Raw genomic sequence first — 27,579 nt, 5'->3', positions numbered from 1 at the left:
CCAGAAAGATGCTAATTCTAATAATGTCGGGAGCTTGCGGAGAGAAAATTTCTTTTCTACTCTAAATTTAGACCCTTATATAAGCTGACTCCATCTTTCCAACAGTGATTTGTTTTTAAAGAGAAAAATGAGGGAACAAGCGAAACAAGGCTCTGACGAAGTGTAAATAAATAGAATAGGGAGAGGAAGACACTTAATGTATAAAATAAATGGAAGCTGTTAACACTCAGCACAGTTTTTGTACCAGCGTTCACTAAGCAAATAATAATTTACACATTCTCATGAAATTATTTTAACAAGCTGCTGTTTATTATACTATGGTATTGGTGCTCATTTTCAATTGCATAGAAGAATGTAATGTAATAATGCAGTAGACCGTCACCATCACTCCTGTGTAGTAAACAAAAAGCAATAAAATACAAATTCAGCTTTCAAATTGAAGATGTCACATCGTGAGAGGTCCAGCGGAAATCAAAAGCTGACCGCAGGTAACGTTGTGGAGGATTGTATGGCGATAAAAGCACATTTTCTGGCCCAGAAGTGAAGCACCAGAACCACAATAATGTAAAGCTTGTTTGTCTCCCTGTACACTGTAGGTCCCACAGACTCAGTTTCCCATCCACTGTCAACAGACCATCACATGTTGGATTCTTTGTCTGATTTCCTGCTAATTGGTTTTATTTGAGTTTCTTTAAGTAGCTATTGATTAGGCTGTTCTAAACCAAGGAATAACATGTTAAAAGGGTAAATTGAGTCAGCCTCAGTAAACCAGTCCTCTGTCTTATTTGTAAGTTGTTGGCTGTCATTTCACAGAAAGACATTGAAGTCTTGAACTGACAGCTTCGACCTACAGAAACTCTGAATTCCTTTTCTGCTAAATCAATTTCAGGGTAATTCTTTGTGATTACAATGGGCTCGTATTTATGCAGGTCACTGAATCTAATGCACGTAATTGCGTAAATACGGAAAGGCAGCTGATATTTTGCTATTACTTGTGCCCACAACTTGAGAGTTTGTGCTTTGGTCTATGAAAGTTGCAACTTCTGCACATTAGTTTTTACCTGAATGGACTCTAGAATGTCACTAGATTTTTGCTGTCAAGTGTAACGTGGCACCAGTATCATTGGAAGTTATAGTGTTTTGGCTTTCAGCATGCAGGATATTGAAATATAGCGAGGTTTGTAGCAATCTGGTTGAGGCAATAGTGATTAAAATGCTTGATAGTTAGAGTACCAGCCAGCCAGACATTCGCAGGACATGAACCTGCCCAAATGGCAGAACGAGTGTGGAGTTTGTAATACACTACTTTGCTCCCTCTAGGCGCAGCTGAATATATCATGTCTTCAGAGCTAGATTCTCAGTTTGTTCCTTCTAAATTCTGCGCGAGTGCATTTCATTTGTCATCTTCCAACCCCGTCTTCCTCCGTGTCCCTCTCATCTCGCCCTCTCTCTCTGTGTCACGCTGGCCTCAGAGGAAGGACTTAAACTGACAGGCCACCGAGCAGCAGCCCCTCGGCCGCGCATCCCCCGGGCCGCTGTGATCCAGGCCGCTGTGATCCGTCCTGACAGAGAGAGAGAGAGATGCAGAGAGAAAGAGGCAGGAGCAGGGTGAAGAAGAAGAGGGACAGGGAGAGTAGGAGTAATGGCTACGCTGACAAAAGGCTGGAACAGACTCAGAACAGAGCATGTCCTCTGTCTTTATTTGCTGCATCTGTGCACACTGTAATGGCCAAGGAAAGAAAATGTGTGTGTGTGCGTGTGTGTGTGTGTGAACGCTAATAAAGTGTGTGATGGTGCCTTCAGGGCTGCTTTTTGTCTTCCACATTGGAGAGAGGGTTAGGGTAAGGGGGCTAGACTCTGCCCAGCTTTTATTAACATCAATGTGAAGTGCTGGAATCTTCTCTGATCATTCAAACTCATCTTTCAGATAGTTGTACAATCGAGATTTTTTTTTATTCTGTCTTTCTTTTCTCTTTGTTTCACTAATTATAAATTTAGTGGAATCTTTCTATATCCTTCTCAAATTGGCCAGTGGCTGTTGTTATTGTTAATGATGAACTGAAAGCATGTTTTTCCTTAGAGCTGTCTGATTGCTAAACATGCCCGAGGACCATTCACCCAAATTTATGGACCAGTTTTGATCCTTTGAAAACCAAACGTTTTTAAATTCACAGTTTTGCATTTCCATGCAGACGTCTTGTCATCCAGACTGTGAGAATAACAGGGAAGGAATTATTTTAATCAGAATAATTGCAAATTAACTTGATATTTTATCTAATTATACTTGAAGGCTCAACAAAGATGTTTTTGAAATGTGACCCATTGTGGAGTTTGAAGAAAAGGATTGCTTGTCACACTGTGAAAATGTGTGAAAAGTTATGTACAGTCCTCATATAGCGAGCAGTGAATCCTGCACCTCTCTGTTGTGGCGCCTTTAAACGTGACATTTACCATTTTGGAGGGTGCCAAAATGTGTCTGAAAACTCTCCAAAGTCCACACGGCGCGTTCGAGCTGCAGTCTTCTCTCTCTTCTGTGTGTAATAAATGTCTGCTGACACACTGAACTACTTATTTTTGTAACTGAGAGCATTCCCATTATACTCCCATTTTGCCATATAAGTAACACAACGTTGATGCAACATTACTCGACCATTATGTCGTGACTTGGCTTTCCTCACAGCAGCTTGCCCGAGGCTGCAGCAGGTGTCAGAGACAGCTTGCTCACACATGCATGCGTACGCACAGCAGCATGAACGCATGCCCGCTGAGATACGCACTCAGCCCGTTAGTTTGCCCCGTGGCCATGGTCACACAAAAATCCAACGCATCTACAAATTAAATGATGCCCCTGAGTTTTCCTCTCGCTCAGGCGCAGATTCACGTGAGGAAATGAGCGCCGGCGGGGTCACATTTAACACTTAAGGCTTTGTGAATGAATAGGATTGTCCTGACAACCTGGTAACATCTTGACAGGAGAGGAGTGAGGAGGAGGAGAAGGAGGGATTAATGAGGGAAGCAGAGAGGAGAGGCAGCTTGGAGGTGCTCTGTCTGCATGGGGTTTGGCTGGCTGAAGGTTGAGGTTTTAGTTCTGGCGACGGTGGGGATCGGTTGGGGGTTGGGTGTCGGTGAGAATGACTTCGAGGCTCATTCAAGGAGCCAAAAGAATATTAATTTACATGCATATTTCTCTGCCTCTGGGGAGGGAGAATTATCCAGAGCGAGAGAGTTGTTCAGAGGCAGACTAGCAGACTAGACTCCACGTCCAGGGAGAGATCAAAGTGCAATTCCTTATTCCTTCTCCCGGATTCTGTTTGAAGTTGGATTTCTCCGAAAACCTCTGATACCTCCAGTGAATTTTCTGCTGCCGCGGCACATAAAAGGCAGCGAGGTGCGAGGAGGGAGGGGAGGGGGCAGGGTTGCGAGGCTGGCTGGCGAACGTCAGATGGCATTGGATACACAACGAGATGACTCCTCTGTATCTGCTCAGTGGATAACTGGTCCTCGGCCAAGTTAAAGGTTACCATGTGGTGGCTGCTCAAAATGTGACTGTGTTCACTGACTCAGAAAAATAAAATGAGATCACACTGTTCAAGCCCACGTTTCCACAGCGTGCTACAGCGGCTCCAGTGTTTTATGCGAATGTTGGAACCTAATAGTAGTTGTATCAGTTTTTATTCACTGAGTTCTTTGAGTTTATTACTGCAGTTGGATAACTGTAAAAAGTTATACTCATTTATTAGACAACCTGTTATTGCAAGCATACATTCGTCTGGGCAGAAACTTGTAGTCAATTGATTGATTCATCTTCAGCAGGAAAAGCAGTCAGTGTTGAGACGCTGTGAACGCAGCAGTCCACTCAGTACTGACTGTTTCATGATTCCATATGATAAATTCAACCTTTTCACGCCACAGGACGTGACGTATTTCCTGTGCTATAATATAACAGAATGTTCCCATGTCAGCGTTTGGGTTCAGTTTTTCTGGCTGGAAAACTGCATGGAGAACCTACTTCCTCTTTCTGTTCTTGTTGGGCACTTCCTGTTTTAAACTTCCCAGAGCTGTGACAAAGAAGGTAGGGAGGGCGGCCACTGTAAGCCTGGGAAAACTTTACTGCAGTGGGTTGTTTCAAAGTATTGACAGCTGCGCATGTTGTTCATACTGTGCATGATGGGTGTGTATTTTGACTTGTTTAGTGCAACTAAGGATTATTATCCTATTATCGCTAAACCTAGTGATTATTCTCTCAATCAGATTATCAAGTTTACATCTGTAAAATGTTAGAAAATAGTGGAAAAGGCTCGTTAGAATTTCTCAGAATCCAAGACGGCATCTTCAGATGTCCTGAATATATCTGTTTGAAACCTGAGAAACTGTCTAGATCTTTTGGCATGTTTAACAGTCGAAAACTCACGGTTTATTTTTCGTCATTGTCAGTTCTTGAAACGGGAAAACCAAAATGTCACAACATATCAGCTCCAAAAGTCAATGGAGCGTCTTCAGTCTCTTTTTCGTTATTGGTGCGTTCAGACTTAATTTCCTCGTTTGCTTTATTTTTAGCATCGCAAAATGCCAGTCTATCTCTTTGACTACTATGATTGCGCCCTCTGCTGTTCAAACAGAAACTATGCAATTTGCGACAAAGAGAGGTAGTAAATAGCCACGGTAGATATCGTCACAGTCCCACAACAGCATGGAGCCATATTTTTATTGCGAATTTGCGAGATTCAGTAAATCATCGCCATCAATGCCAACATTCACTATTTTACAAGCCATTATATAGTAATTTACCTGCCATAGTGGCTACGTTTTGGTAATAACCAAAATACAAATAATTTTTACATACGTGCCAAAGGTTTCTAAAGTCTGTTTCCCAATTTTCCTCTATTCCTTACTTTCACTCTTTCTTTTAGCTTCTCTCTTAATCCTCCCCTCCGTCTGTCTCTGAAGAGGCGAAGGAACGAGGTCAGAGGGGATTTCAGCCAATCCTGTTTGGAGACTGCCGATGCATTTCCTGGTTAGTGTCGCACACGGTCCATGCTCAGGGCTGCTGCCCTGTGTCGTCTTAGACGGAGAAGGCTGGCATTTGTACAGACGTCTTCAGTGCAGTCAGCAATGGCACTCAGGCAGCGTGTTGGCAGCTAATTCGCTGGCTTTTTATCCAAGCATTCAGATGTAAGTGAGGTTGGCATGCGCAGGAGGCAAGCTGCCATGCTGTAGAGCTGGCATCTGAAGGAAAGCCTCCTCCATTAACCATGTAATGTGTTTGAGACTGGTGTGACAGACATAATAGCTGTTGTAGTTGTAATAGATTCCACTGATGTAGGACTTGTCACTCATTAACATGACATCAACAACGTCTCCTGAGTCGGTCCTCTGAGGACTGCAGGAACAAACCAGGTGTGTGAGGCGAAAAACACCCTACTCCTAACATAAAGAGGCCATTAATTAAACACTGTAACCATGTTGTTCTAACACGAAATGCAGAGTGATGCAGACTGAAATCAAACTGTGAATTTCTAACATTACAGCCATATAAATGTTGCCACAGTGGGCATCTTAAATTACCTTTAATATTTTCATCAACACACTCAGTTTGTATGCTGTTATTTTGAAAGTCGCAAAAGAACAATAAAAACATGCAAAATAAGATTAACTATAGAGGCTGTGAACATTATACACAGAAGAGTCGCACCAGTTGTGCACACGTTTGACCAAATCTAGTGAAGAAAGAAACACACCAAAACAAAGTAAACAGGTCGGTGCTGCTTTAATTAGCTGCCATTATTGTGGCGCCATTAGGACACAAGGTTAGTTTCAAGTGTCAAACATTAGAACATTAGTGTACCAGCCAGTACTAAAGTGCATAATCTTGTTTTTGCACCTTTAAAGTGACCCACAGTAAAAGAAGCCTGTAGTATAAGTGAGTTCACGAGGTCACGGTTTACCTCCGGGAGAGTGTAGGCAGTGTTTTGCTGTATGTTCGTGCTGTTGTCTGGAACAGAGGTCAGGTTTGTGTCGGGCGTAGGGGAGGAAGTGGACGAGGGCTATTTGGAGACTAACGCTAATCTGGTTAGTGTGGTTTCCACCCTCTCCTTTCTCTCTCTCTCCTATCACCACTCCCGCCATGCTGGTCTGATCTATCATGTGCCCAACAGCCCTTTACGCTGTCAACTGCTGCTCGGCCATTGCGCAATTGAATGGAAAAATGCATCCAAAGGCTATAAGTGTTTTCTCCTTTTGTGCAATAACACTGTTTGCATGGGAAGCTAAACCCCGAGGCAGGCTCGAGTCGTCGCCTTGTTTTGGTTGATTATTTGGGAACGCTGTGTCGAGAACGTTTTTTGGGCAAAGCTGATGGAAAAATGTGTGAACAAAGCTGCCTCAGCGTTGTTGCTTTAATATGATTTATTCGCAACCTCTTGACATAATGATAAAGAGTAAATGTTCTTTTTCCACTGTTTGTGTTGGAATGGCGTTTGCTCTGTCCTGTAAAAGCGGTGACCTCAAGCGGGACAGCAGAGTCTCCCAGGCAGCGCCGAACAACTGCAACAAGCCACAACAGAAGGAAAACTACTCTTTCATCCCCTGGCTCTTGTTTCCTCCTCCGACTATCTATTTCTATCATCCCGGGATCTCCGCGCTCGCTGTCAGCTCTGTGTAAAAGGAAGGTCATATATTCTCTTACATTTCCTGTTTTGAACAGGATGCCTGGGCTCAGAGTCAAGTCATGGTTGTCATATCAGAGAATGCTTTTAGATGAGTCGTTTTGGGGAGTATTGGACTGTTGGTCAGCTTTAGGGCTGCAGCGAATTTTTATTAGAAATTAATTTGCCATTCATTTTCTTGATCTTGCGTAAAGGTTTTGGCCAATAAAATGTAACTTTTTCCACACAAAATGATGTCTTCAGTTTGGTTTGGCCAAACAACTGTCCAAGACCCAAAGATATGATCGAATAGCAGCCACCACTGACAAATGAGAGGCTTAAACTCATGTTTTACATCAGGAACTATCAAAACAGTTGCTGATTAATTGCCTATTACTATTCATAAACTGAGCATTTTAGCTCAAGTCAGCTTATCTGTGTTGTGACAAGAGCGCTTTATGATACTACACACTGAGGGACTGTTGTTATCTCAAAGATGAGAAAAACTAGATGCCCATAAGGTGGAGTTTGCTGTAATAGATTTGAACATGTTATTCAAAGTATGGTACAAAATAAGCCTTGAACTATGAAGAGCTGCTTTACTACTAACCACAAGGGCTGCAACTAATGATTATTTTTAATATGAATGAATGTGTGAATTATTTTTTCGACTCATTGATTACATTTTATGTCTATAAATCTGTGAGAAAACAGAAAAAAAGCCCAGGTTGTCTTTAAAATGCAGTCATAAATCCTCACATTTGAGAAGCATGAAGCCGGCAAGTAATATTCATGATTACAGACTGTACTTGAAGTGACATGAGAGGTGACTGTGTGCAGCCTAAAGTTACCACACAGAGGGTGACGCTGTGGTTTCTCACCTGAAACGGCTCCATAAATAAGATGATTATATATAAATGACTTCACATGTCTTTTTAATGATGCTAGTCTTTTTCGAATCCTTGTCTCAACAGTAGGAAAAGAGCTCTGGCTCAAACGATACTGGGGACACGCGGATGCTTGTGGCATCTGCGTTCTCCTCACTTGACAAGAATGTTTTAAAACTGGCCGAAAACTTGGTGTTTTCCTTGAAATTACGAGGTCAGTTTTAGCCAGAGCCGGGCCTTTCTGGCCCTGTGTCCTCCGCTCGGATTCCAAGTCAGATTGTCCCACATTCCTGCTGTGGATTTTTCCAGCGGCGGCCGTCGGTCCGCAGGATGATTTCACCCCACAGACGCTCTTAAACAAAAAAAAAAAGAGAGAGAGAGAGGGAGAGAGGAAAACCTCCCCGGTTGTCTCTGTTCGCTGTGTCAGCAACAGGCGTGGCAGTGCCAGAATGAGAGCGAGAGAGGTTGAAAGAGGATTACAGAGGGAGTAAGTGAGGGAGGGAAAAAGGGGGGAAGAGTGTGACAGGGCATAAAAGTGAGAGAGGCTGAAACAAAAAAAAGATAAGAAGAGTGGGGGGAAAAGACATAAAAGAAGAAATGAAGATGAGAGATATAAACAGAGGGAGAAATACTGTATACAAGGCTGAGAAAACAGAGACAGAGAAACTGAACTTCCTGCTCCTTGTGGTGGCCTGGCTTCTTTGTGCCTGTTGCTAGGTTACGATACCTATGTGACCCGGGACGAGAGGAGGGGACAACGTGAAAGCCCCAGTGATGTACAGTGTTTCTCTCTTTCATCCCCCAAGCTGCACAGATAATTTCCATCTATTAGAGTCAATTAAACAGTCAGCGATATAATTTCACCCACAGATGCTGGAAAGTATTGTGGAAGTTCAACATTTCAGCGTCTTATTGAAGACGAGGCAGAGTCCTCACTGTTTCAGACATAACTTTCAGATATTTTTACATTTATACTTCGCGCAGGACTTTTTTGCATGTTTGTTAGAGCACTACTGGTACTGCATTTTGAGGCAGACATGATGTCAATGTTTGGGAGTTCATGAAACGCTTTGTGACGACAGTTGATCGTATAAGTAATTTGTCAAGCTAAAATGTCATTTGTTGGTTCCAGTTTCTGAAACATAAGGATTTGCTGCTTTTCTCTGCTTTATATCATTAGCTGTGTTTCCATCGATGTATTTTTATGCACATTTTTAAGTATTGCCTTAGAAAAGGTTGATGGAAACGACAAAATATTGTAAAGCTTCCTTAGTTGTTAAGTTTGCTTGAGGGTTTTTTTTTAACGTTCTTTGAAAAAGAGTTAATATGCTTAATGGAAACACCTTTTCTTCTTCTTCTTCTTCTTCTTCTTCTTCTTCTTCTTCTTCTTCTACTTCTACTTCTACTTCTTCTTCTATTGGCAGTTGGCAAACGAGTTGGCGATCGCCACTTCTTCTACTCTGGCAGCCATGTGTAACGTAGCCTATACCGCCAACGTCTGACTGCTTCTTTGCTCCAAATCAGCTGGAATCAGATGGAAATGCGCCTAATTCACAATTTAATCCACTTGAATTATTAAATGGAATCACAACAGCATGTAGTAATTAATATGTGAGAATAAAATTGATGTTTATTTGAAAGCCAGTAAGGAAACATCAGATGTGGTAAAAGCGATCGCTAATGTTTTAATGCGTGTCGGATTTGGACTTTTTCCTCTCTGATGCCTCAAATCCAGCCGGAAACGCTTCACATCTCCCTCTACAGCTGTTTCTCCGCTCAGTTCCCTCCCTCCATCCCTCACTAAAACTATATGACTTTCTTCCTTCAGCTTCTCCACGTTTCCCCCCGGCTCTTCCTGCCCCCCTCTCCACCCCCCGACTCTTAGCTCATTCTAGTTGGGACTTTGTGCACCATTGTTAGGTTCTTTTTGTACCCCGGCTTTATTTAGTCATTGTTAATCACTTTGCTGGCCTGTGACCACCATTCAGCCAGTTTCTGATGAGCAGAGTGCCATTACAGGGCAAAGAAAGGCCGTGATAAAGTAGCACAGAGCTTCATTGACTCTATAATCTCTGTGAGATTTGGAGGATTTCTGAACAATGATTTCATCTTGTTTTTCTACCCTTTTCTTTCTCTTGCTCCTTCTTTAAATTCCCTCCGTGGGGTCCCTCCTCGGGATGGGCAGTTCGGCTCTCATTAAACAGGAATGAAGATGCAAGCGGGGTGTGTGCGCGCCGTGTGTGTCGAGCTCTACGTAAGACTGGACCCGCTGTGTTGGAAAGTAAAAAAGTTCTCACTGCTCTCGGCTAATTACAGGGAACTTTTACAATACACACTCTCGTGCACACAAACACTTGTCCCCTCAGTCGCTGCACTGACACATTCAGATGTGATGAAAGCCATCTGCTGAGATAGACAAAGGGAGTGTTTCCAGTGTGTGTGTGTGTGTGCTGGGTCTGCTTTGTCAACCCCAGTGCTGTGTCATGTGTTGGCCCATGTTTGCTTTTATAAGTGGTTCCAAATGCGGGCCAGTGAGTGCCCCTGCTAGTTCCTCTGTGTGTGTGTGTGTGCGTGCTTGTGCGTGTGCGTGTGTGTGTTTACTGTCATGACTCCCACATGCGAGGGAGTTCCATCACAGATTAGTGGTGTTTATGGTCCACATAGCTGCTGCTGGCAAACACACAAAGGTTTTCACAATATTATGCAAATAAATATAAAAACAAATGTTGGTAATCTGTTCATGGCGAGGCCCCTCGGACATGTACGTGTTTTGGGATTTTGAGATTGAAGGTTAGACAAATGAAAGTTGTAAACTGAAGAACCTAAATGAGGCATTTTGATTTAATCCAGGTTGCCAAAACAAATGACCTATATGGACCTAATGTACAATATAGCTATATACTTTCATTCGCTGTTTTAAAATCTGGGCAAATATTTTGAACCAGGGTCAAATTTAAGAACTAAATTGTGGTTTTAATATTACCTCATTTCCTCTTTCATTGCCCTCTGTGGTTAAACGTGAGTTAAAAATAAAATTGACAGCGAGTGGCTGGCGTTGGGGGTTGGTGTGGGGTTTGACTGAGGTATTGGAGATCAGGTCTGTGTGTCAGCCTGCAGTTAAACCACCAGCAGGAATATTTATACAAGTGGCGGCAATTAGGGTGTGATTGAGAGGTATGTAGAAACTGTGTGTGCACAGTGAACACAGTTGTGTGTGTGTTTTAACATTTCGTCTTCTGAAACAGCCAGAGTTGATGTGATAGAGTACGTTTTGGATGGCCTCGGAGCTCATGTTCATGATCGCCATGATGGTAATGTGGAGCTGTGTGGCCAATAAAAGGCTGTTCTGTATCTGAAAATTGCCGTAAACCTGTAGATTTCAGTCCTGCGCACATAAGATTGAATTTAGAAAGTGTAGAATTTATATCCATGATGTTCCATTTGCTTTTGTGAGTCTACAGCTAGAAACAGTTTTTAGTGCACATTGTCATTACAAAAGTAAAGTAAGTTGTGGCCACAGATCCCAAATGCCTTGAATTCCTGCAAAGGCCCATAACCAAAGCAGTGCCACCAACTTTTCACTTAATTAGCAATAAATTATTTAAGATTTTAAACAGTTCTAAATAGTGGAATAGATTTCTATTGACTGGTCGATTGAATTATGTCCGGACTAAATGTTCTGCATCTCTGATTTTATTGGTGAAAATTTCTGTGCTGCCATTTAGTGCATCCCTTTTGAACTGCGTCCAGTAACAGCTAAGATTTTAAGCCGTGCTGGCGGCGTGGCTCTACGGATGGCAGGCGGTCAGTCTGTCAGTAAACCACTTTGGTCCACATTGACATATATGGATGGCTGTGAAATTTGGTACAGACATTAATTACCCCCAGAGGATGTAGCTTAGCAACTTTGGCAACCCTCAGATTTTTCCTCCAGTGCAGCCACGAGGTTCACAATTGAGATTTTGGGTGAAATGTCTATTGAATGCAGACATTAATGTTGTCCGTAGGATGAACTGTAATTCAATTCAATTCAATTTGATTCAGTTTTATTCATAAAGTGCCAAATCCAGCCAAAGTTGTCTCAGAACTCTTTCCAGAGCAGGTACAGACCAAACTCTATAATAACTATAAAAATTAATTATATTCCCATCAGCCTCAACTGGTCTCAATCGTTAGTACTAATTAGCACATGTTAGCATGTGAACATGCTAAAATATGATGGTGAACCTGCTAAACAACAGCTAATGTTAGGGTTGTCAGCATGCTAGCATTAGCATTTAACTCAAAGCACTAAGTGGCTTTAGCCTCTTAGTTGTGCATAACCATGCATACAACATGCTAATATGTGTGCTAATGCGACATATAGTAAAAAAAAATCTACTTTAACCCTTGATTGTGTGCATGCATGTGTGTGTGTGTGTGTGTGTGTGTGAGCTCATGTTGATATATGTGTCCCCTGCATGTGTGCAGGGGTGTTAGCCTCAGCCTGGAGGTTGTCTCAGGCATCTTGGCAGCAGCTGGTCTTGATGACATATTTACTGTACGGGCCGCCATGTTAGCCCATGAGATAAAATACAACTCTGAGCTGTTGTTTCTGTCTCTCTCTCTGCATTTCTCTGCCAGTCTCTCACTCTGTCTTTCAATCGCTTAAGTGACGTTATTGCTGTTGCGTCCAACTAAAATTTACACCATGTTGAAACCGCCTTCTCTTGTGCCATAAGAAAACATTGAAGTTGACTTTTTTTGTTTGTGCGCCGTTGGGATACACACATACCATACACACAAGTCGAGCATAAAATTAACTCCATTCATTGCTCAATATTCCAATGACCGAAGAGGCTGAATTTGATTCCTATGCGACTGTAATCCACCTTTAACCTCTAACCATTAACCTACTTTTACACGGCCCTTAGGGGCTGTATGGGTGGGTATTAGATGGTACAGCCTTAATGTTACTGGACAGCGGTGAGCCATTTTTCTACTGTTCTCCAGCTGTGTTGGTGGATCCTATTACAGGCGGATGATGGACCTGAAATGTGGGTCTGTAACAGGATCTGCATTCATGGCCAGATTTGACCTTAATCACCCATATATGCTCCACTGTGGCCACAAGAAGAGCAATGAGACAAGGTACATTGTGTGTCAATGTGCACCGGCCCGATTTGCTTCCCATAAAGCTGACTGAGCAGAATGGACAGACGATGGGTGACCTTTGACCCCCGCTTCTCCCCCAACCTGCTCTCACCACGGCAACGCCTGAAAGAAGCCATCTCCACTTCCTCGCCTTTTCTCTTTCTCACACTTTCCCTGCTTCTGGGGCTCATTGTTGCCATGAAAGTAGTGTTTCCTGCCCACTAAATGTCAACCTGACTTTATGTTCTCTGCTCAACAGGAAAGCCTGAGCATATACTGTAGATTCAGTGTTTGATGATGTTCACTGACTGTATCACACACATTCTTTGTTGTTTTACCTTTTAAAAGTTGTTCTTGAGCATTTCATGCTTTATTGTTGAGGAAGGAAAGAGACAAGCAGAGATTAGATTGCATTTGTTTTACCATAAAGCTATCAGGCTGCCACAGTGATGATATTTGAGTTTATCACTATTGACCTTTCCGGTATCAGCTACTGTTTTTCTGGACCATACGTCCCTCCCACTGCCTCTCTGTCTCGAGATTTCTCTCTCATTCACACACATGCACACACACACAGAATCAGCTGTACAAGAAAACGAGTATTTGCCCGGCGGGGAAGTCTTTGGCTATGGAGATAAGATAAGACTGTATTTATCCCAGGCTGGGGGGATTCACTTGTTACAGCAGCAGAATAAAAAGGAGAGGTAAAAACAGAGCAAGTGGAACAAATAGGCAATAAAAAAAGATAGAGACAAAATAAATAACTATAAACTGCGATTGATGGTAGATACAGATGTCACAAGTTAATCAGGACGTGCACTTTGCCATACCAACCGGCGATCTCCACACTGTGCTTGAGTAAGAATATACCTCAGACTGTATGTTTCACTTAGAGGCTGCACGTGAGTACGAACATGTTAAAAACAATCGCAACACAAGTATAAGACCAACAACATATTGGACGATTTGTTGACGTTTGCACCATTTTTAATGGACATCGACCAACACGGTCATTCCCTATAATCCTCGAATGTACGAACTAGATTCCAATGAATATACAGAAATAGATACTAAGGTAACTTCTAGATTTTCTTTTTTTGTACATCCGCAGCAAACAGGGAACATCAGCAGTTGATTCAAACTTAATCCGTTCATGTTGACTCCAGGGCTGGCGCATTTTGCACGTGCTCACGACTTGATTTTGGTGGGTCTCAGGGTGCAAGGTAGCAAATACAGCCATTTTTTTTTTCAGATATATTGTAGAGCTTTATATTGAATGGTTACAGTCAACCTGTTTTGACACTATCAGCAAGAACCGTACAGTCAGCCTGTATGTGCGATTTTGGCCACTAGTTCGAAAAGTGGCGCAGATGAGCCAAACACACACATGGCATTGGGTAGCATCGAAGAAGAAGGAGCTCTGCTTGAGATTCCAACGGGGCAAACAGTGGAATATTTGTATCAAAGCTACACAGGAAGATCAAGCGCGTCCTTCAATCCACACATGTAAATTTTTCCAGTGTGCAAGCAAAGCTTTTGATTTGTTAAAGTAAATATTGGAAACACATTTGAAAATGTTATTTTCATTTGTGAACATACTTTCTGCATTCATTCAGTGATAATTTACGAAACACTAATTGAGAGGTGTTTGCGTGTGGATTGCAAAAATATTTGTGGATTATACTTTTTGTGTTTGTTTATTTTTGGTAGAACTCTTTCTCCGTGGCTGACTGTGGGATCTGGCAGCAGTACGGCGATGTTAACACGGAGAAGCCCATTATGGTTAAATCTGCAGATGAAAACGGCGACACTTGTCATAGAGGATCTGTCCAGTGTAAAACTGAGGACATGTGGAAGGTTTATAGAAAACTTGATTTGCAGAGATTTCCCGAGCTGATCCTTCAGGGTGACCCCCTCTTCCACATTCCTAACATATTGGTTTCAGTGTTTAAGTTGGCGGATAAGTAAGAAGAAATTAATGTACAGAAAAGCCACAAATATGTTTTAAGTCATTTAGAAATAGTAGAAATAATAATGCACCTAGTACATTTTGATCAAAGTTCTTTAATGAACAGATTTTAGGGCCCATTATCAATATGTTTTATATTATTTGTTTTTAAAAAATTTCAATTGGCCAATTTATGTTAAAAAGTTTTTACATTGTCTAGCATTGATATCGGTATCATTCTCAAAAATCAGGCCCAGGTATCTTTTACAGAGTGAGAGCACAGAACTGTATTTGTTTCAAGCCAACACACAATAATTAACATGACATTAGGAATGTTCTGTCTTTTCCTTCCGCCTGTGTTGGGAAACTTTACGGATCACATGACTTTTATTTTAATTTAGTGCAGCTTCAAATAGTCTTTAAAACAGTAAAGATTCCACCCAAAGGACATAGTTTTTGTGCATATAATAAAACATAATGAGCATTTTTTTTTCACAGTTACGGACTTAATTATAACCTCACCAGCAGGGCTGGAAGTCAACTAACATGAAACATACTTTAGCTGGTACTGTGCTAACAAATGCTTTGTCCATATAGACTCACAGAAAATCGTGTGCTGGTCTGAAGCCACATGTGGAAGTAAATTAAATTCAATGCCACATTTTTTCTGTTGGTCCTGGAACAATGGCGACCACAAAGCAATATTTACACTGAGCCATAAATTTCTTCATGATCAAAAGAAAAGTGTCTGAAGTAAAACCCTGCACTAGATCATTTCATCTTGCCTCCACACTTTATGTCAATCCATTGTTCTTTTAAAAAAAAAGCCAGACTGGGAAGTAACATCCTGTCAAATCATAAGATTTTATGAAAAGGACATTTTTGCAGACTAAATTGTACCAGAGTGTTGTATGATTTTTACAGTCTCTCACTGTGTGATGGAGTTTCTCTCCTTGCTTGGCTGCTGGGTCATGTAAAGAATTAAACTGAAATCTGCCTTTGTGCCCACGGATGAATGGTGTGTGTGCGTGCGTGCGTGTGCGTGTGTGTGTCCTGAATAGAATAGGGTTTCTATTCACATGCCTGTGGAACAAAGCTACTGCAGAGTTCCAGCTACTGCTGGATATCCTGTTCATATCACACAGGCCCATTCTTTCGACTGTGTGTGTGTGTGTTTGTGAGTTAATACACATAGCAGCCGTTGTACAGTGCTGCTGCATGGTTGTGGTCACTTACAGATTCCTTTTGTGTAGCTTACAGCGCTCTGTGTGTGTGTACTGTGTCCGTGTGCGTTCTTCCCTGCACTTTTGTGAGCAGCATGCCTCATTCCATCAGCATCCAAGCCACTGTCCCTCAAATGTCATTATTAAATTGCAGATGGAGAATGTGACTGGCATATTTAAGCCGGGCAGGATTCCCTGCACCAGTCTTGCTACGCATGATGAGCAATTCCGCCTTAAGACATATCTCTTACAGTCCAGAAAGGAGGGACAAGACGTAGAAATGGCCTCATGCACACCACCCTTGGCCGTTTTGCCCTTAACTACCACGTGGCACTAACAAAGCACCTGCAGTGTCTCGACGTGCAGACATCACTGTTCTTTAGCTTCAGTGGATTCTGGTGAACAAGTCATCATTTTGCCAGATTTTTCTTCAGACTTGTGGTTGATAAACGTGGTCTGTTACATCCCTGATTCCCAAAAAGTTGAGATGCTGTGTCAATATAACCAGAATGCAGTCATTTGTGAATGAACTGTGTTTACTGACAAAAGTTTTACAAAGTGTTCCTGAGCTCATGTAGTAACATCATGTGTTCACAAAGTGGTGAACCTCGCTCCATCCTCGCTTGTGAATGACTGAGCCTTTCCAGAGTGCTCCTTTCATACCCAATCATGATACTATCACCTGTTACCAATCAACCTGTTTACCTGTGGAATGATCCAAACAGGTGTTTTTGGAGCGTTCCACAACTTTCCCAGTCTTTTGTTGTGTTCCTGTCCCAACTTATTTGGCATCAAGTTCATGAGGTCAGACTTTAAATTTCATTGTCTTTGTACTGTTTTCAATTGAGTATATGTCAGAAATAATTAGCAGCTTTCTTTTTTATTTCTGTTTTACACAACATCTCAACTTTTTTAAAATCAGTGTTGTACATTGTTTAAGGACACAGTACCTGCTTATTACAGCTTGGATCTTATTGGTGCAATTGTGACAATCATTTCTATCAAATAATGATTTCAGCGTTATCTGCCTGTATGTTGTCCTGCTGATTCTCTTTGCTGAGCATCTTTGTCGATGCTGAACCAAAAGCAATTTCCACTGACTTTGGTCACACAGCCATTAAAGGTGAAGAGAAGAAAAGTGAAGTACGCACCCAAGTAATTGCCAAGATCTGGGAACACACTGACGTTGCTACAGTGAAGGGCAGTTATTTAAATGCTTCATTTAGATTTAAAAGTGAATGCACCTAAAATAATAATAAAGATAATGTGTGTGTATAAGAGTGTAAGACAAGATAGTCATTCACATATCAAGTCCCAAGATGCTGTGTTGTAATTCCTTGACACTGTTTGTTTATTTGTGTGTGTCTCTGTTGGGTTTTGTCGTGAACTCAGGAGGATGTGAAAGAGAGAAGAATGGCAGGAATTCTGGTGAAAAGAGGGCGAGAGGACAGAGAGCCGAGTGTCAACTGGGTCGTTTATTTATAGCTGTCACTGTCCGTAGATGTCCTTCCTGCCTGGACACGGACACACACGTGCACACACAAACACACAAACACTAAACAGCAGTGACACCATAGCATCATCCATCCATCTTACATCTGGGAACCCCAAACAATGCGTCTTTTTATCTTTCAGCTGCAAATCTGATACTGCGTATTCAAAATATTTCAGATATTTCCATCTAATGGTTGATTTTTATCACTTTAACAACAGACCTACGCAGCAATACCAATGATGGAATGCCACTGGAGCAGCAGGGGCAACAGAACTTGTAGCACAGTTCTGTTTGGTGGTTTACATACATGCACTGTGCACGATAATAAATATTCATCAGCTTCATCAAAAATAGCCAATGGCGGGGCGACCCAGTTGCCCAAGGGTTGACGAACTGGGAACCTTTGTTGCATCTTCCTCTTCCTCATTTCCTGTCATCTCTCTACTGCTTTCTGCAATTAAGGCTAAAAATGCCCCAAGAAGCTACTCAATACCCAGCGGCCATGGTCATTGACCCTTTACTACTTTAACACAAATGGCTTGTGAATCACTGCATTGAAAGAGCTACCATAAATGGTAAGGCGTCAGTGCTGGCCACATCTGTAAGTAGACTTTTTCTTACCCAAAAGCTTTTCTGGACAATGTACTTGTTGTGGCATGTAATTCCTTTTTTGTTTTGTAGTAATTCATTTGTGTTGGCGAGCTCTTACAGAATCATATTGGCCAACAATGTGCTTTTGATTTAGAGACACAGTTTGAGTGAGCCGAGAGCCCTGCTTTGGGCTGATGCGTGTGATTGCACGGCCGTCTGAACATATAAGCCTGCGTCCCAGAGCGCTGCTATTGCCAGCATCTATCGAGAACATGGCTATTGGGAGCGGTACGACATGCATGATGAATCTGCATACACGAGCCAGAGAAAAATCTTGTTACCTCATCCCATCGTTTGCCAAAACGTACAGTGAGACATCCTCCAAGGGCAAGTAAGCTAAACACAAATGCATGCTTGAGAGATTGTTTTTCATCACAGTTTTAAAGTCATTGTTTCCAAAGTAGGATAAAGTCATACTTCGCAGTCATCAGGGTATTTGCTCAGAGGACCAGCACAAATAGAGGTAAACAGTGAAAGTACTTGTGGCAGGTAAATACAAACAAAGCGTCTTGTTTTGTTAGCAACACTGTCACGCAACTGAAAAGCAATGATATGAACAATAGCGCAATCACAGTAGTTTCTGCACACCCTGCAAACAAAGGAAAGAAGGACGGACAAATTAGCGTTTATATAACATTGCCTATAGTGTAGAATGTGTCGCCCTGTGATACAATGTAGCTGCGTTGTAATGCAACAAGACACCACAAGTTAATATGAACCAATGAATGAAGTGCGGACATTTCAAAATGATACTACAAAAGCAAATTTGCATAGTTTACTAAAAAGGTAGATTTATTTCATTTCAAGCATCTGAGACAAAGATTTTAAGACAATTACCAATCATTTAAATTTTTTTCAGTAGTATGCACTCAGGTCGATATGCTCAACTAAACCAGCCACCATCAGCCCAACAATCGGTGCAAACATGCTGTTTTTCCCTGCTGTTCCTGACCATTTTGGGCCACTGGGTTAGCTAGCTGAACAGAGCCTGTCGCTGAGAAGCAGCTCTCACTCTTTCTTTGGAGGCCAACCAGTAAATTAGCAGAATAAAATGAAAAAACTCACCTCCCACCTCTAAAGAAAACCCAACCAGCAATGTACTCAGTGAATCGCTGAAAGCCGATATATCCGTTCAATCGCCGAACCCTGGTGTGCACAATACAGAAGGCAAGAGAGTTCATGTGTGCTGGTCTTGAGTGAAAGTTGAGTGACAGTTTTGACACACAATATGAAATGTTTCTCTCTGTGTGAGATTTCTAGAAGTGATTTTCCTCTGGTCCTGTCGTATGAAATTGTTAGAGGTGTTTCTCCAGGAGTTCAAAACCAGAAGTCAGTGGTTTAAAACGCTGGTTCTCCACAACTGATTGTTCAACACTTTCAATGTGTTCTGAGCTGATGAGAAAACAGAAAAATGAGGAAGGAAAAGTTCTCAGTTATTTGAAGCAGTTAAATCTGTTGTGTTAAGCTTGAATCCATTGCCACAGACCCCAGCCATCCTGGCCACAGACTGTTTGTACCGCTTCCATCAGGAAAGCAGCACAGGCACATCTGCACCACCACCAACACACTGAGGGACAGCTTCTTCCCCAGAGCTCTCAGAGCTATCACCCCCAGCAGCCCCTCACTGGAGTGACAGACTGTGAGGACTATGAGCCACTGCACACCGCACTTTTACACCTTCACCTCCACCTTCACCTGCACCTTCTGTGTACTTAACATTTAAGTACACAAACACTCAACTAATTGTCAGCTGAATCTCAGTATATACATTTTAGTATATATTCAGCTGTCGTTGGTGTATTTTATTGTTTTAGTATATTTTTATTTCTGGTATATATATATATTTTATTGCATTTACGCATATTTTATTCTCTTATCTTTATTTTTATTTTATTATCTTTCTTATCTTTCCTATTATCTACACGGGGGTTGCAATGCAAATTTCGTTGATATGCTCAATAGCAATAAAGGCAATCTTGAATCTTGAAGTCTGGCTACACTTAAACACTTGAGCTAGGTTTAAAAGGTTGCTGCTGTATTCATGATGGACGCTGGGTTCCTGGATGAATCTTAAACATCAGCTGTTTTGGGGTGCCTCCCTCAGAATCAGAGGAGGGGCTTCTGTCCAAACTCATTGTTTTGTGCAGACTTTCAAAAGTCTCAGAGGAAGAAATTCATCGTAGACCAATTTCTCCTCTCAAAGTCAAGCAGCAGTCGCCACAAATCTGGTTTCACTAAAACAAATACACAAACATTTTGTTTGTTTATGTTCCCTAACTATATTGAAGTGCCTTGGGAAACCTCACTCCTAAACCTCCTATTTGTCTGCGGATGATTTCACGCATTCTAATTCAGGATTCGGTGGCAATAGTCAAAGTCATTGTTCCATGAAATTTGAGGGCTTATGCCCTCCAAAAACGGTTGTTATCACAAGTGCTACATGCATGCTGCTGCATTGTAATAGCCTCAGTAGATCAGAAAGCAACAACATGTTCAATGTAGAATTATGCGTTGTTATCAACTGGAAAAAGCTCTCAATTGGTGCAGTTGTTGTCATTGTTGCTCTCTTCCTACCAAACGTTCATTCAGACTCTCTGTAGCTTATTAAAAGTCATTTTGGGAAACGTCTTCTGCTCTTGCTGTGCTTGTAGATACAAAGCTACACAGTGAGCCTTTACAGTTCTCAATGCAAACAGTTGTAAAAGAGTACTGGACATCCGAGTTTATGACTAATACTAATAAGAGTCAATTAGTAAGGTTTAGACCAAAGGTATTGTAAAAGTGAGATAGTACAGTAACAAGGAAACTAGATTTAAGTGTAGAATATCTACTATGAGTAGAGTCGTAGTTAAATTGTGCTTCATGAAAGGAAGTAATGAAGCATCAGCAGTGAAAGATCAACATTAAGTTGTACTAATAGGATGTACAACATAGGAATTAATCTAGTGAACATACATATAGGCTACGTTGGAAATCGCATACTAACATACTGCCTACTGCAGTCCCAATCAGTATGTCAGAATGAGATGCAGTCGCATGACTGTATCACATGACTGACTGCAGGTCTCACCCAGCCAGCGGCTCCCTCACACCTCCGGCATTTTGGAACAAGCTTAATTTGGATGAACTGACCCATATTGGGTATCTAAATTGTTACTTTCTTTCTGTAAAAAAATATAAAACTGCATAAGGTGGCATGTTAGCAGCTTTCAGCCATGCTCAAACTTTGCTAAAACTTTGCATAGTCTGAAGAGATGCAATGCATTGTTGGGCATGTTGAGTATGTCCATTAAACTCATGCTGCACACTCAGAAATTCTTGCTAATCTAGTATTCATCTGGGCATTTCCCAAGCACACAAAGCCTATGTACATATTTGCAGTTGGAAAGCACTACATACTCAATTTGACATCATATTTAGTACGAACAGTACATTAGTATCCATTAGTGGAGTCCACAGGAGTTATGTGTTATCAGCTCAGTTAGCTCCAGACAGCTAGTAGTGGCTAGCTTGGTATAAAATAGGAAAGCTTAACTCTACTAAATCAAAAAAACGGCTGCAATAAAAGAGTTAATGTTAAAGAGATAATGCTCCAACAAGGGCTTTTGAGGAGTAGATCAAAGATGCCTGTCAATATTTGCTTGGCCGCAGATCTGACAGAACGGTGGACGCAACAACGTCAGTTAAACTGCTGGAGAACTGTGCCAGTAGCGGTTGCTGCTAGAGTCAGAACTGAAACCAACTGCTGCTGGCAGAACAAACTGTATGAAACGATAAAATGAAGTAGAAGCGCGCGACTGTTCCACCGTCGCACAGTAACTACTAGAATACACATCTAATCCCAGACGGGTGATATACAACAGCGTAAGCGCGTCCGAGGCAGCGTCCTTTTCAAAGCCCCTCTGTTTTCCTGCTCCTTGGTCTGCGGTCGGTTTTTGATGTTTACAGCGGAGGGCACGTAGAGAGCCAGAGTGAAGAAATTAAAAATGACAGGCACGTTTCACTCACAAGGTGCTGAGAGGGGCTGTCGGTGGCAGAAAGGAGAGGGAAGGGAGGGGGACGGAGGCCAAAAATAAGAGAGCAAGCCGCAGGGAGGCCAGAGGGAGGAGGCTAGTGGAGAAAGAGATGTAGGTTTGTGGAGCTCAGTCAGGCACAGAGCATGACATCAGTCACACTGAGGCCACCCATGCTGTAAATAATGCCTGTTTTACTATTGTTAGTGTAACCTCATTTGCTAATGCACTGTAGCTACGTAAGGTGGCTAGTTTTCATAATGAAACTGTATAAATGCTGCTGTAGAGTACACACATCAGCCTTGCACAATTTAATTTGATGCAATACAACAGCTCTGCCTTGAATTTGACTTTAATGAAGCTTAACATTTTCAGTTTTTGTTGATGCTGTCAGAAAGGTAATAATTCTTCTTTATGTTTATTATTAAAGTAGTAGCTCCTGGTACTGTTGTGCTGGAAAGCATTATATTACAATGTACTGCATTCCAGTGCAACACCTGTGCACACTGCAACCTCAGTAATGAACAAGCAGCTAAATGAATAGCTCTCTGACAGTGTCAGAAAACGGCAGAGTTTACATTAGATTGTATATGTAGGATTTTAGGTTGGTTGTCACTTCCATGCTGCACCTGTGCTTTCTGCACCTCCCCCTTACATTTTGCAGTTACAATGAATTATTAACGAGCTCAGTACAGTAGCACCATGATATGTCTGCGGAGCCTCACCTCATCTCACAGATGACTTTGCCAGGTGCACGTCTGGCTTTCAAAGCTGCGGATCGACACGCAGCAGCTTCAAAGAAGAGGCCATGCCCTGCTCTTAGAACAGAAACGCCTTGATGTCTCGCACATAAACACATCACAATTTTATCATTTCCACCATAATCCATATTGTTTGTTTCTCATGAAAGGTTTTCTTTCCATTTTGTTATAATGTGTCACAACACAGGACAAAGAACAGTATTAGGGTACAACAGGAAGAACTGAAGTATTTTTTTTCTTCACTGGACACTGGTACTGTAAAACCGCAGTTTATCCTTCAAGGTCGGAGTGTGGTCTCAGTTTGGTCATACTTTAGTTATTTTGACGCTACGGAGCCACGGTGACTCACTGCTGACTGACATCCTACGACGTTTTTCTGAGTCGGTCCCAAGAGAGGCAGGGGTGTGTGTGTGTGTGTGTGTGTGTGTGTGTGTGTGTGTGTGTGTGTGTGTGTGTGTGTGTGTGTGTGTGTGTGTGTGTGTGTGTGTGTGTGTGTGTGTGTGTGTGTGTGTGTGTGTGTGTGTGTGTGTGTGTGTTTCTGGCAACACATGCAGGAGCTGCTGGGCCTGCGTTTTATTTCTCGGACTGGCAAGCTGCAGCGGCTCTTTCCAAACACATACACACACACACAGATCTGCTTGGAGGACCTGTGGTATTTACATAAACATGGACAATTACACTCTGTCCGTCTTCTCTCTGTACACTCTCTGTCCTTTCCCTGACTCCCATCTGTCTTTCCATGAGACTCTTCATCTGTCCTTTTTTCTTCTTCTTTTCTTTCCTTTTTTTTTTTCCCTGCATACTTGTCTGGATTTCATTTCTATCAATAGTACACAAAACGCCACTGAAATACATGTGTGCTTGTGTAAATTTTGTGTCGTTTCTGTCCTCCTCTCTCTGGAAAAGTGGGATTTCCCTGCAGGGGTTGACCACATCATACTGTTACTTACATTTTTTTTTCTAGCCAAAGCATCAATTGAGGTGGCAGTCGTTTTAAAAGTCCTGTAACTCCTTAATTCATTCTCTCTCAGTGTCAGGATAATGTGCAAATTCCTGAATATATTCAGTTTCTAAGCGAGCTTCACTGCAATCCTGTATGTGCGGCTGACTTCGGCCGGTCCAGGAACAGGAACTATTGTTGCGAAGGTGACCCTGCCTTGAGTTTAAATGGAACGGAAGCCAAACTCGCCCTGAGTGTGCGTCTCCGAGGAGCTCTTAGCGCCTCATGTATTATTTGAAAGGCATCCATCAGTCCGAGGCTTTTCACTGCCTCGCTTGGTTAATGTGACTTAAGTTTAATGGAACTTTTTGCACTTTTCAGCAATCACTCACATGCGCACACACCGAAAAAGCCTCCACACTAATGTCGGCGCTGTCAGCCTTCATCACTAACGCCACTGGGGATCCTCTCATAGTATCCGCCTGCCTGCATTTCGCCTCTTTCCACTCATTCTCACGTTCAGTAACTGCATCAAAGCAGGACAAAGGCTCATATTGTCTTACAGGTTATCTGTTTTTAGGCCAGGTAGCCAAACTTTAAAGTAAGAATATGATGCTTTATATGGTTTGAGGTTTGAATCATTATGAACTCCCTCAAAACAATAAACAGCATGCTGTCTCTAATGTGTCCTTTAATAAACCTGATGTCCTCCTTTTCTTTTCTCTCCACTCTCTCAGGTCTGTCAACAGCCAAGAGGAAGTTTGCCGACTCTCTCAACGAGTTTAAATTCCAGTGTATTGGAGACGCCGAGACAGATGATGAGATATGCATAGGTGAGCTCGCTGATATGAAATCCAATATGTTCTCTGCACTGGCGGAGGAGAGTCTGTAAATAGACTGTAGACAATGCTTTCTCACTTATAGATGCTGAAATAGGACAGTGATATAAGCACTGATTTAAAGGCCTGCTTAGTTTTCAGTGCTTTTATACAAGAAGTCATAAATATCAGTCTCTAGTTATGCCCTGGATCTGTTCATTATTTCTTTCAGTATTACAGCTTTTTCTTTGATCCATGAAGTGGAATTAAACGGCAAATTGTGAGAATCATATGAAAAGTTGTGCAAGTTTAACTGGCAGGCCATTCCCCGACTTTGGTGCCCAAAGAAGAGTGAAAAAGGAAAAAAAGCTTCAGATTTAAATCCTTTTCAGCGTCTAATGAACAGTTTAGTGGCAAGAGGACATTGACCTTAAACCTAAATACTGCGGTCATTTGTCTGTTATTTGAATTGAGTCCTTTGGGTGATGTTTTATTATCTTTAGTGGTCACTATTCATCTTTCTTTAATCTAAATAGTATGATTTCATTTCTATGTTTGAGTCTTTTAAGCTTAATATCATATAACATAATACAAAACAGGACTTCTCAAAGTCCTCATCTGAACCAAACGGCGAGTCAACTCAGACCCAGCCCTCACTGAGCACTAACTGCCTCCTTGGCCGAGGTCTGAGAACCTTTTCTGGTTAAGTATCTTGTTATCATTCTGGATTTTCCATGTTTTTAGGAGTCTGTTTGCACTGATATAGGCTCATAAAAATAAATCCAGCCATAGGGCTGCCATATAAGCTTATTATATAAGCCCTGCCAAAGCTTGTGCTATGAATAGGCTGCAATATGTAATGAAGTGTAATGTTTTCTACTTTGAAATACATTTTCTATTGATCAATACATTTTGTATACATGACCTTGAATATACAGTGTAGCTGGAGATCATTTACAGTGATCCTGTCCCTAGATGAAGGTGGTTTTAATGCGTCTTATCTCTGTATGGTTGACGTTGTTGTCATGGCGACGTTAACTGCTGTAGAGAGTGTTGTGCGTCTTCGGTGCAGTTCACACATTAGCTCCTAAATCGCAGATTGCAATGCAGTTTTTACAACTAGTGTAAATGTAGATGTGAGAATATGTCTGAGGCAGAAATAAACATGGAGGAACAGTTGATTAAAAATGTATTCTGTTATCAGCAGTCGTTCCAGACCTCTGATAAAAATCAGATGTGGACTTTTGAGTAATAACTTTGAGAAACCCTGATAAAAAGTACATGATTGTCTGGAAATTCACTTTTCACCATATTTGGGCAAATGCAGAGAGTGATGCAAATGAAACAAAACCAAATTTTTAATGTTCACCTTGATTTGTTTGTTATTATTATAAGATGTGAAAAAGATCAAAGAGTGGTTTTATTTCCAGTGACATCAGGAGCATCTGTTGTGCAGTAACGCAGGAGAACTTCAGTCCAGCGTAGATTTCTACTCACTCGCCATAATAAACGCTTTATTTACATAAGACATGCAGCCATGATTACGTCAATGTTCTCTTGTCCTCTATAATAAAAACATCATAAAGCATCCTGCTTGAAGTGACATGTTTCGTGGCTCTTGCTTAACCCTGCTGCACATGTCCTGCTTTTTTAAACCCTGCTCTTGTCTGATGTTAGCCGCCACTCCCTCTCCAGCCAGTGCTATAAACTTCACGCTGACCCAAAGCTAACACAGTGAGAATATTGGTTGGACATGAGTGTACAGTACATGAGAATATAATTCTTAATTCCATGAACTCATCCAGGCCTTGCAGTGCTCTCTCTGTCGCTGTCCAAACAGTTTGCTGTGAAACACGCAGCCGTCGCCACACCCTCTCATGCTGCCTGGCTGTGTCTGTGCAGGCTGCAGCTCCTCACCGGCCTCACCCACCCACTACCGTTGTTTAACTAACGCTGGCTATCTTTCCTGAGCAGCTTGCTGCTCAACTGGGACGCACCACCGCACTGTTGCTTTTAGGATAGTCGTGGTTGTACTCATGTTAGAACTGTTGAAATAGCCTATAAATAGCCTCTGACAGTTGTGCTGGGTCAGTATCTCACATGTTTGTCTGATATTCTCTCAGTACCACATTTTGATGAAGAGTGTGCGATTGAGCCTGCTGAAAGGTTTTACTGCTTTTTACGAGCTTTATTAAAGGATTGTGCTGTTTTTCAATGCATTCCTTGAATAGTCCTGAGGTTCTGCTCCCTTTATAGTTAGATCTAACTTCCACGAACCAAATCCTGTAGCTTGAAGTCTCGTGCTGAAAAGTGTGGGTGCAAGTATGTGTTTTATCATGTGATGATTAAGGAATAAAGTTGGCCTCCACTTTGTATGATTTTTTCTTTTTTTTTTTTTTTTTTTACATGCCAGTGCACATGCTGCATGTGTGTGTGTGTGTGTGTGTGTGTGTGTGTGTGTGTGAGAAGTGTTGGACAGGGACGGAGGCAATTGAAGTGGAAACTCTGACCCAAAACAATGTAGCCATGCCTCGCCTGCCAGCGAGCGGGGCAACAAGCAATGAGCTGTGCTCTCTGTGAAAGCACCATAGAAACAAACCATATAAATTGCGGTTTCATTTCCAGTTAATTACTCTGCTGTGTCATGACTTTAGAAAAATTTGTGAGACCTCCAAGAGCAGAAACAAAGCTTCATCCCCGCCACCTCATGCCAGCTTTCTCCAAAACTTTCCCAGTTTCTGTTTGTATGTGCTTGTTTGTCTCTCTCTCCAATCATCTTGTCTCTCTCTCTCTCTCTCTGTGTGCTGACATGTCTGTCCTTAGCCAAGTCTCTGCAGGAGTTTGCAGCGGTCCTGCAGAACCTGGAGGATGAGAGGACACGCATGGTGAGTGACTTAACAAATTGTATGAATATCGGGGGTGGTTGATGGGAGGAAAGAGGAAACTATGTTCAGCACAAATGCGTGTCATTACTCAGGAAATATGTTGATGGTGATAGGACTGATCCCTCCAAGTCTGTCAGTCATATGGACTATTTTTAGAGTAAACTAAGGAGTTGTCTTGTTT

The 27,579-nt window shown here is 41.9% G+C and overlaps 1 protein-coding gene across 3 annotated transcripts in view; it reads left to right on the top strand.

Annotated features, from left to right (window-relative positions):
* LOC121616871 (rho GTPase-activating protein 26-like) overlaps nucleotides 1-27,579 on the top strand; it is a 94,303-nt gene that overhangs the window by 18,685 nt on the left and 48,039 nt on the right. For all 3 annotated transcript variants that reach the window (XM_041951705.1, XM_041951704.1, XM_041951706.1), the window contains 2 exons: nucleotides 24,433-24,528; nucleotides 27,337-27,398. In XM_041951705.1, the coding sequence (XP_041807639.1) occupies nucleotides 24,433-24,528; nucleotides 27,337-27,398 (158 nt within the window). The remainder of the gene's footprint in view (nucleotides 1-24,432; nucleotides 24,529-27,336; nucleotides 27,399-27,579) is intronic.

Source organism: Chelmon rostratus, chromosome 14 (assembly GCF_017976325.1).
Source record: "Chelmon rostratus isolate fCheRos1 chromosome 14, fCheRos1.pri, whole genome shotgun sequence".
Classification (NCBI taxonomy): Eukaryota; Metazoa; Chordata; class Actinopteri; order Chaetodontiformes; family Chaetodontidae; genus Chelmon; species Chelmon rostratus.
The sequence above is the reverse complement of the archived record's forward strand: the minus strand, read 5'-3'. Positions and strand labels throughout refer to the sequence as shown.